The sequence below is a fragment of the Macrobrachium nipponense genome, chromosome 37, assembly GCF_015104395.2.
Source record: "Macrobrachium nipponense isolate FS-2020 chromosome 37, ASM1510439v2, whole genome shotgun sequence".
NCBI lineage: Eukaryota > Metazoa > Arthropoda > Malacostraca > Decapoda > Palaemonidae > Macrobrachium > Macrobrachium nipponense.
In genome coordinates, this window is record NC_061097.1 from 56,353,275 (window position 1) to 56,364,699 (window position 11,425).

At 36.9% G+C, this 11,425-nt stretch overlaps 1 protein-coding gene across 2 annotated transcripts in view; it reads left to right on the forward strand.

The window, feature by feature from the left end:
* The first annotated feature begins 1,046 nt into the window (after positions 1-1,046).
* Positions 1,047-11,425, forward strand: part of LOC135209272 (uncharacterized) — a 32,448-nt gene continuing 22,069 nt past the window's right edge. For both annotated transcript variants that reach the window (XM_064241981.1, XM_064241979.1), the window contains exon 1: positions 1,047-1,297. Coding sequence is in view for 1 of the 2 variants with exons in the window: in XM_064241979.1 (XP_064098049.1) it covers positions 1,222-1,297 (76 nt within the window). In the remaining variant the exon portion in view is untranslated. The remainder of the gene's footprint in view (positions 1,298-11,425) is intronic.

The window sequence follows — 11,425 nt, forward strand, 5'->3', positions numbered from 1 at the left end:
CTTAGAAGTTTAGGTTCTCTTACGTACTGAGAAAGTTGTGCCTCCGCGATTCTTCCATCGCCTCCATCACCTGCATTTTTGCGGAATGGAACAAGGTCCGGGGTGCAAGCTTAGATCTAAGGCCCTGTGCGAAAGGTAACCGAGTATAAACACACACACACACATACACACACAGACACGATATATAAAAAAAGCCTGTAGGAATATTCTTACATCCCTTGACAATCCCGTTTCCTCCAGAAAAGGGAGCTTGTTTGTTACTCTAGAGAACGAGAAGGGACACCAAGGCATTTATATGGATTTCAAAATTATAATGGATATGAGCAACGGTAGGTATTATTGTTATTATTATTGTTGTTGTTGTTGTTGTTGTTGTTGTAGATAAATAGTATAAACTGAAGGAAATACTCAATGGTGAACTTCGTCTAGCATGTTTCTATACTTCAGTCATCTTTCTTTGTGTTCGAAGGAATGACTGACAAAGCCATATTTGCGTTTTGATATCCCGAAGGTTTATGAATACTTTGTTGTCATCCTTTGTGTAATGCTGAATTATTTGTCTATTATCACGACATCAGAGGAAATCCTGCAAGTATGCTGCATGTCGCTGTCATTTATCTTGTTACTAAAGATAATACGTTACGTTTTATCGTCTTGAATGTAAGAAGGACCCGGCCTGGCTCTAAGCATAACGATGAACAATGATGTTGGTAACGTTTGAGTTTTCAGTAACTGATGAATTTTGAAATCGTAATGATTGTTCGGACATAATGCAGACAGGTGATGTTATTTCATGCTCGTTTTTCCAGTACGAATGTTACCTAAAATGAGTTTAATTGTCTGGTGGATTCAATAGAAGCTGTATACACGTTCAGTCGTTCATCCTACTTAAGAACTTTGTCAAAGTTGCCCGAGAGTATCTGATGCCTGCCAGCGGATATGACATCATTCCTAGATATGACTGCAGACACCAAATTCGAATCGGACCGAATCCCGACGGGAAGCTCCTTGGTTATCAGAATATGGAAATACCCCCTGTCAGTCGACATCTAGAAGTGGAAGTGAAAGGGTTCTTATATATTTGTCCATTATTTTCTTTTGTTTAGTTTTGGGACGTACTGGATAGAAGCCTCTCTTTGAAACAAACGCCATCCACGTTATCCGAAGACTCTTCCAGGAACATCTCGGGGAACCTCAGGAGAGAAAGAACGTCCGTCATCAATGGCCATGAAGCCGGGAAGAATCGTGGTGATGATGTTGGCTGTGCATTTTCTTTTCTTGCCTTCAGGACTTTCAGGTAATGTTTCTTGGTGTTATCTAATATTTTCGTAACTGGTATATAACAAGACAATTAACAATTTTTCCGGAACTTTAAAGAAAAATATTTCTAGTGTGACGAACAATAAATAAGCTAACAGATTACCTAGGTTGGCAGTTTTCTCCTTGGCTGCAATTGAAAACGAATAACAAGCACGCAATCAACATCGCCTGAATAATGGATCCATATTGTCGGAGTTCGATTTGGATAAGGGATCCAGATTAGTGTCCATCCTAGATAGTTTTCATCAGATCATCTCTATTTGAGCATATTAGGTTCACAGACAGTGCGTCGGAAGATTAATAAAATTCCAAATGGTATATATATATATATATATATATATATATTATATATTATATATATAATATATATATATATCATATATATATATATTATATATATAAGATATATATTTTATTATTAATTATAAACCATATATATATATAGATATAGATATATATATATATATATATATATATATATATATATATATATATATATATATTATATATATATATATATATATATATGTTGGCAGGACATTTTGCGTACTGGACATTTGCGTCCCTGGACATTTACGGGAGTACTTTTTTTTTAGTTGATTATCAAACTTTATTGTATGTAAAAGCATTTAATAACTAAAAGAAAATAGTAGATAGCAATACATATTTAGAAAAGGAATAAAAGAAAAGTTTAAAATTGACTAGTTTACTTTTTCAGATTTAAAAATCATTGTAGGTTCAAAAATACATCAAAAGGTATAATGTGGAAACGAATACAGATTACAAGTATTAAAAATATTTCGAGATTTTGATAAAAATCATTGTAGTTCAAAAATATCTCAAAAGCTATGAGTGTTGTGGGGATTCCCTTCGAGAAATCTATCTTGTTTTCCGGAGTATACTTATCTATTAACGACATGATTCTCTTGGCTGCTGTTTTATTTATTTTTTTGACTTGCTAGAACTCCTCTTTGAAAGTCACTTTTTTTTTCTTTAAGGCAATAGCTTCCTCCTTTTTTAATGTATCAGTTTCCAAATAGAGGGATGTTGACACGATAAAGAATATTGTAAGGCATTGTGCTATCCCTCTAAACTGTTATTAGATCTAAGCACTGATTTATAACTCTTTCTTGAACATTTCAAGACTCGATAAAAAAAGTTGGTGCCATCCTTATACATATTCGGCCTCTTGCTTGGCCCAGGACCCACAGTGGCTTGGCCAATTCACTTCATTTCAAAATAAGCGGTATATTCTGGGGGCAAATCACATTTTCGATTCAATAAAACAATTCAATAAAACCTTCGACAACGTCAATTAAAGGAAGGAACGCTAATGAGGAAAAACATCTCATCTTCAAATTGAATACCTCATCTTTTCTACACCGTTGTCTTAGTCCTTAGACTGAGATAAATGAAAGAGACATGAACTTGTTGTTATATCTGAAAACTTTTCTACAAAAGCTTTCTGAGCTCATATTTCGAAGTCTGTCAACAAAGATCTTGGTTTCAGTTGCGGTTTGAGAAGCAACAAATATGTGAATAGACGAACATATGTTTCCTTTGTCTCACCCGGAAGCAGGGCAAAATTTCCAGGAATACTAAATGTACCTTCTTGAATATGGATACAAAATAGCTGATAATATACTGATGGACTTACTTTCAAGGTACCATCTGCTGCCCAGTTAGGAAAACTTACCATATCTTTTAAGCCATCTTCCGTCGCAAATATTAGTAGTCTATTCTCGTCATCGATACCAGAATCAAATGCAAAGAACTTCTCTCCAGCTGCAAGAAAACAGTAGGATTCCGGTATCTCTAAATGATTACTTTGCTGTTGAATTGGTGGTCCATTTTGAGCATTTTGTCTCCATCGACGTACATTTCTTCCCATTGATGATAAAGGTGTCATGTGGAGAATTGTAAACTGATCTTCCTTAGCGATCGTTGCTTCAGTAACTTCTTGTGCTCTAACTTTAGCAGCTGAAGATCCATGGTTATGCTCATTACATCGTGTTGTGACAGAGTCATTCATTGTATGTATTTTTGCTTTGCAAGATCGCTGTGCACATCTCCTGTGGGTTTTTGTTTCATCTGCATTTTTCTTATGGAAGTGATAGCTGTACTTTTCCTCGTCAACGAATATTTTTCCACCAGTTTTAGATTTTCTAAACTTAGCCATGGGCCTTGCTTAAATCTTTGAATTATAAAATCTAGGATGTAGTAGATGTTTGCAATTCGCACTGCTCGAGTTGACTAAATTTTCTGGCTTAATTTTCTGTTTGCTTTCAAAAAGAATATACCTTTTGTTAAATTTTTTTAGTTACTACCTATTTGCTTGTCTAGAGCTACTAAATGTGTTTGGGTACAGTTATGGTAACTACCTATTCGTTTGTCTGGAGCTGTGGAATGTATTGGTGTTCAGTTAGCTATAACAAGAAATAGTTTGAAACTATACTATTGAAAAAAATAAGTGTAGAGCTGTTAAATGTGTTGATGTGCAATTAGCTATAACTAGCCACTGTTGAAAAGTAAGTTCTTGAAAATAAAATGCACACTGATAAAAGTAAATCAAAACATTTTTTATTTGTTAAAAAAATGTATTTTATTAGGGACGCAAATGTCCAGGGACACAAATGTCCAGAGAGGCAAATGTCCAGGGATACAAATGTCCAGGGACACAAATGTCCTGAGAGGCAAATGTCCAGGGACACAAATGTACAGGGACGCAAATGTCCAGTACGTAAATGTCCTGGTACGCAAATGTCCTAGAACCATATATATATAGATATATATATATATATATATATATATATATATATATATATATATATATATATATATATGTTAATGGGATATTCATCTCGCTTTTATTTGGTAAACGTGGAACCCCGAGCGTCAGGCAAACCGACACACAATCTCTCTCTCTCTCTCTCTCTCTCTCCAAGCGACCAACGGCTCGCGACCTCTCTCTCTCTCTCACTCTCGGCAACTCCTCTCTCTCTCGCAATCTTTCTCTCTCTCCACCTCTTTCTCTCCATTCTGTCAGGTAATCAAAAGATGGTCTTGCATTACAAAAATACAACTTTTATTTAACAGTGGAAAAATAATAGTCCAAGTCTCACAGACAAATTAACTCAGTTACCCCCCAACATTAAAATGTCTAAAACAGTAATTTGTCACACAAATTTTCTCTTCTCCCATACGGGACCCTCGGTCCCCCCTTTGCCAGAACACTCAATTCCCTCGCCAGAATCGTCTGTTTCAAAGACACGAGAAACACACTCGTTAGCACACATAAGTTTAAAGACAAAGTTAAAGATTAAACATTCTTACAATGTGTAACAAGCCATTCCTTTTGGCTAAAGTAATTCAACACTCACCCATTGCAGCCCAGAATATTATTCACTTAATACAAATAAACTTTCGCAGAGCTCTCCTGGCATCTTGCCTTTCTCCCATGGATCTCTATGCAAGTCTCCCATAGACTTGGTTAATAATACCATTATCAATGGAAGAGGTGCACACGCACATATGAATGCACACTTCGTTAACGCCTCATATTACTGGCTACAACCAGTTTCTCAAAGGCACTTTGAAAAAGACCCATGAACTCACATAACTACAGGACGAACGTTGCCCTGCTTAACTATGCACTTTCGAATCACGCCATCACAGAAATCATTTATCAGCTTTATCAGGTTGTTGCTTCGGCTCTGTTCTCCCCATTCCAAGAAGGTCACAGCGAACATATTAAATATATTATTAATTACAACCCCTAGGACTCACAGAAGCTCGGTCACGCTAAATTGCTAGCTCCCACCTAGCAAATGGTCAAACAAAAGAGCTCATACATATAAGAAAACATTGGCCGGCTTAAAATAAAATATAAGTAATAACTGCATGTCTCTGGCATTATAAAGTAAAGTCTAATCACGCTTCATCTCCAATAACACTAGAATTTTCTCTCATCTTGGATTCTTGAATATCCCTCTTTGTCTGCAACTTCCAGAACAGACTGAAGCATGCTGTAGGAAGACGGAATGCCTCCCTAATTGTAGAAGGCTTCTAACGGCTTCTGTAGATGAAAAACGCTGTAGAACTTGTAGACTTGTGGAAACTCTCATAATCACCCTGGATAAACGACAGCAATCTCTGCACGGCTGGTGGACTTCTTGCTAGCGTCGGGAAACTACTTTTTTGGTGTGTATGTATGTCAGTCAAGTCATCGGTCAATCAAAAACAATGATCTCAAAAAGTCAGAAAACTCCACTTAATATGACCACTAAATCATAAGTCATTATCACAACTCGCAAATGAAAAAAAATATCAAGTTCTCCAACTCAATTCTCCAAACTCAGGCATCAGCACACACCATCCAAAACTCACAGTAACTCCACGGACTTCTGGACTCACATTTCAAACTCGAACGTTATCACAAGTAAAAAAAAAAGAAAAAAGGCAATGAGCCCAAGGAAAAAAGAATCACGTAACAAGCCCAGACCCAAAAATGTTCTCTCAAGCTCTGATATTTGAACAACTCACAAAATCAGTAAAAATCTCCAACTTTTAACAGCAAAAACCCCTTTACTGCTCATATAATTAATTACAATGAGACTTAATGTCAAACTCCCATTTATGTAAATTACAAATCCCGATATATTACATCTCCTGTCCAAGAAGAAATGCTATTTAAAACTCAACCCCAATTACATCTCTCATAGGAAAAGGAAATAAAAAATAAAAAAAAGATAATCCCAAGTAAACTTCCCAATCACAAAACATATAATATATGCATAATATACATAGCCCCGCATTTTTCACCAAGAAATGCCCCATGTATAGTTACAAAATTTTTCGACATCGCAACTTTTATCGACCGACACGGCCAGAAAGCAAACTCTTACCCATGCGCTTTCATGAACTGCTATTGTCAACATTTCCAGATATTGCAAAAACTCTGAGCAATCACCATCAGAGGACAGGAATCAGCACAGCGCGTGTTAGCGGAAAATCCACCTGCGGACGTGTGCTCAAACTGCGGCACAAAAAATGTCTAGTCAGACTCGCAATTGCGGAAACTCAAGATTCTAAAAAAAATAGTCTAACTGACACGAAGTAAGCACATTTCACAAAATTAACTCCGGGATATGACTAATGTGTTCAAAGACTGTCTCGAAGATATTTCCCTCACGTGACACTGCCCAATTTTGTAAAACATTATCACCTATCCGGGATAGAAAAACTACGATAAACTTGTAATTCAGCAATTATATGCCTCCAAAAATAACACACTTGTGAACATAAAAAATGCACATCTCCATAGGACTCGAAATGCAGTAATGCCACTCGCCTCCAAATAGTCACGAAACCAAAAAGAAAGAACCACAGAAATCTTCTCTAAGGCTCGAAAAAACTCCATAACCACAAAAAAGGTCACCTGCCAAAGATTAATTCCACCTCCATATATTTCACCATATTAATAATAAAACCACTTCAGTTATAAAAATATTTCCTCCATTTGGCTAATAACTACCCCCCACACCATAATCACTCTTATTTCTCCGATAGCCACATGTTAATAAAAAACCACCACTCCAGGAATAAAAAATAGTCACCTTTATTTCGGCAAATAAAAAATACTTACCTCTATTTCACCAATAACTCCATGTGGAATAAAACAAAGTCTCCAAAATATATTGAATCCCCAAAAAGGAATATAAAAAATGAAATCACAAATAATGCCCCATGTCTCCTCAAAAGTGTCTCCATTTGCAACAAAGATGGCTGCAAAATAATTGAACTAAACATAGCTCTCACCACCATAGGCAAATATCAAATGGCCAAAAATATATCTCCAATATATTATATCTCAAATTATAACTCCAAAATAATATACCTCCAATTATATCTCCAAAATAATATATCTCCAATTCTCCAGGGAATAAATCAGTGTTATAGTCAAAAACTATAAACTCTCTCCTTAGCATAACTACTGAAAAAGAGCAAAAACTCAGCAAATAAAATTTGTCTAGGAAATTCTAGAAAAAATCACCAATGTGCCACAACTCATTATAATAAAACTCCAAACTCACAGTGCCTATATGCACTACGACATAAGCCATTAGAAAACTTAACCAAGTTTCCTATCTCTGGCAAAGTTGTCACAAATACAACAAAGGCATTGTGCAAGAAAACTCACAATTTCTGGAACACTAATATCCAGAGGAAAAAAATGTAGTGCCATTACGTATGCATTAAAAAAAATGCAAAAATTCTCCCATATATTTCTCTGTAGCATCAAACAGCTAAAAACACAAGCACGTTCCCGAGCAATGACTCTAAGTCACGAACTGAGATATTAAAAAATATTCACACAAACTGGAGAGAAAAAATAAACTCAAATTCACCCATGATAAAAACTTGTGTCAGCCATGGCTAACTTCCAAAAAAGGAGAAAAGAAAAATCAACGGCATTATTAACTATCCCCGTGACTCACGTATGTCAAACAATTATCTGTTGAACTCATAAAAAGGAAAACAGAAAAAACGTGTTGTTAGTTCCTCCCAAATTCAAAAAAGATTTCACCACCCTTGATAGCATTACAGCACCCACGTATTAGTAAATATAAAAAAATCAGTATCAGAAGTATCATTATCAGCAAAATCACAAAAATTGCTATCATCAAAATCACTAGTATTAGTATAAAAAAACATCACCAATGTTAATGCTTATCCATTCACCAAAAGTTCAGCACAAAATTCACCAAGATTCAGCAAAACTCATCACTCACGAATGACTGAAACATTCTCCAAAGTTACAAAAACTCAACAAATAATTAACCCCAAAACTTCTCCCAATAATTCATTGTAATTATTCTCCATGACATAATTATAAAATAATCTCCCATGAAATATCTCAAATCTCTCGTAAAATAAATCCCCATGTAAAGAACTCAAGTAAGGCTGCAATTCAAATAGCATACACCAGTATTGCCAAACCCCATGATATCAGTCAACACCAATCAACACCAGATGCAACACCACTCATCGGTATTTTAAAGTAATCCCTCCAACACAACAAAAAAAAAATAATAATCTGTGTCCCCATTATATTTGTCTTCCAAAGCACAAGGAAAACATACACACGCCCCATGCATTTCAATTCTCTTTTCTTTTCATTTACGAGAAAGAAAATCTCTTTTCATTTCCTTTTCTCTTCATTCAAGAGAAAGAAAATCTTTAAAAAAAACTCTACGGGCATCTCACGTCATCAACTAATCAATCAGCTGATGTCTTGGCATTGGAAAATAATTTTCAAGGGCAAATTCGTCTCCCAACAAAGACAAAGAGAAAAAAAAGGAAGGAGTTCACCCCCACTAAGAAAAAAAAGTTTCACCCTCCACCGGGCGTTGAAACACCCTCCAGTCAAGCAATAGAACACCCCCCCTTGAACAGTGTCTGAGTATCCCCCCAAGGTATACACCAGTAGTAGTACCCTCCCTTGCAATACCCCCAAGGCAAGCCACTACCCTCCCCTTGCAACACCACAAGCACAGTTCACATGCATGAAAAACATTTTGTACACATTTATATGTTAAACAAAGACGAATGCTTCTATTCTAAACACGCGCCAATAAAGAAAACACGTCACTTTCTGCTACTATGGGAAAAAAAAATTTGACATCTTAAACCAGTCCCATAACACTGAACTATTTAAAAAAAAACCCTCCCCCCAAAAAATGTTCTTTAACACTCACCACTTCATAATGAGAACAAAAAAACTCTGAATTTGCGCAAGACACGCTAATAACACACGCAGATCGTCTCGGGAATGCACTCGACATCACACGCATAAGCCAGACTGAATGTGAGCTCCTTCGAGGCAGGCTGCCTGGGCAAATATGCTGAGTCCAGTTCAATTCTCTCCTCAGCACCACATCCTCACGGATGGATATTTCTCTACCCATTTCACCCAGTCACTGAAATCCAACACATTTCCACAACCAGACACTCTGAAAATGGATTTAATCTCACAAAAGGCTTTGTCGTTCAAAAACCATCGCTAAGCCAACAAAACTATGACATGATCATAACCCCTGTATGTTTAACTGGTCACCAGTCTCTTCGGAGGCGTGGGTTCGAATCCCACCGCTGCCACCACCTGTTAACGGGATATTCATCTCGTTTTTATTTGGTAAACGTGGAACCCCGAGCGTCAGGCAAACCGACACACAATCTCTCTCTCTCTCTCTCTCCAAGCGACCAACGGCTCGCGACCTCTCTCTCTCTCTCTCTCGGCAACTCCTCTCTCTCTCTCTCGCAATCTCTCTCTCTCTCCACCTCTTTCTCTCCATTCTGTCAGGTAATCAAAATGAGAGTCTTGCATTACAAAAATACAGCATTTATTTAACAGTGGAAAGATAATAGTCCAAGTCTCACAGACTAATTAACTCAGTTACCCCCCAACATTAAAATGTCTAAAACAGTAATTTGTCACACCAATTGTCTCTTCTCCCATACGGGACCCTCGGTCCCCCCTTTGCCAGAACACTCAATTTCCTCGCCAGAATCGTCTGTTTCAAAGACACGAGAAACACACTCGTTAGCACACATAAGTTTAAAGACAAAGTTGAAGATTAAACATTCTTACAATGTGTAACAAGCCATTCCTTTTGGCTAAAGTAATTCAACACTCACCCATTGCAGCCCAGAATATTATTCACTTAATACAAATAAACTTTCGCAGAGCTCTCCCGGCATCTTGCCTTTCTCCCACGGATCTCTGTGCAAGTCTCCCATAGGCTTGGTTAATGATACCATTATCAATGGAAGAGGCGCACACGCACATATGAATGCACACTTCGTTAATGCCTCATATTACTGGCTACAACCAGTTTCTCAAAGGCACTTTGAAAAAGACCCATGAACTCACATAACTACAGGACGAATGTTGCCCTGCTTAACTATGCACTTTCGAATCACGCCATCACAGAAATCATTTATCAGCTTTATCAGGTCATTGCTTCGGCTCTGTTCTCCGCATTCCAAGAAGGTCACAGCGAACATATTAAATATATTATTAATTACAACCCCTAGGACTCACACACACACACACACACACACACACACACACACACACATATATATATATATATATATATATATATATATATATCATATATATATATATAGTGTCTGTGTTTGTACGTACACCTGTGGTTGGTATATTCTACAGGGCTTCTGGAATAATTAATAATGGAGAAAATCTTGTAGATTTGTGTTTGGAAATATTTAGTTTTCTAATGAAGATATTAGGAAGAACGCTTATGAAAGAAAAAGCAGTGAGGGAGAGACTGCTAGGACGTGTTAGCACAGAAAAGCTGTAAGAGTAAGTTATAGATGTCATGTAAGAGAGGGGCTGGACGTTTATACGGTTTATCCGGGAAGTTGAGATAGATTTAAATTGACAAGGAAAGGGTAAAAATGGGGCTGCAAATATAATGAAATGAAATTGATGAAGGCGGACTGGGGTTAAAGACAAAAGATGGAAGGATTAGAGTAGATGGGGAGCGGGAGATTCCATGATTGAGTCATTGGAATGGCAGAGAAATAAGAGGTTTGTTGAGAGAGAAAAGATTATTTGTCTGCGACACTGTATCAGAAGAGATCATGTCCAGGCTTACAGGAAAACCGTTAAAGAGAAAAGGTTAATGAAGAAGTGGACCTCAGAATAAAAATTGCAAATAGCAAGATACTATCGAAGTAAATACAGTCCTGGATTGATGGAGTGAATATCTTGAAGATTAATTGGTAATGGAGGATAGAAGAGTGGCAAGGCTCACCAACAAACAATATAAGAATGAATACGGTTAATGTAGGATTGAGAATGCATGTGGAAAAAGTTGAGTATATCTTAGTTTTACCAGACCACTGAGGTGATTAACAGCTCTCCTAGGGCTGGTCCGAAGGATTAGATATTTTTTCGTGTTTAGAAACCATTTGGTTACTTAGCAACACGACCTACAGCTTATGGTGGGATCCGAATCACATCGAGAAATGAATTTCTATCACCAGAAATCAATTCCTCTAATTACAGGTGCGAGGT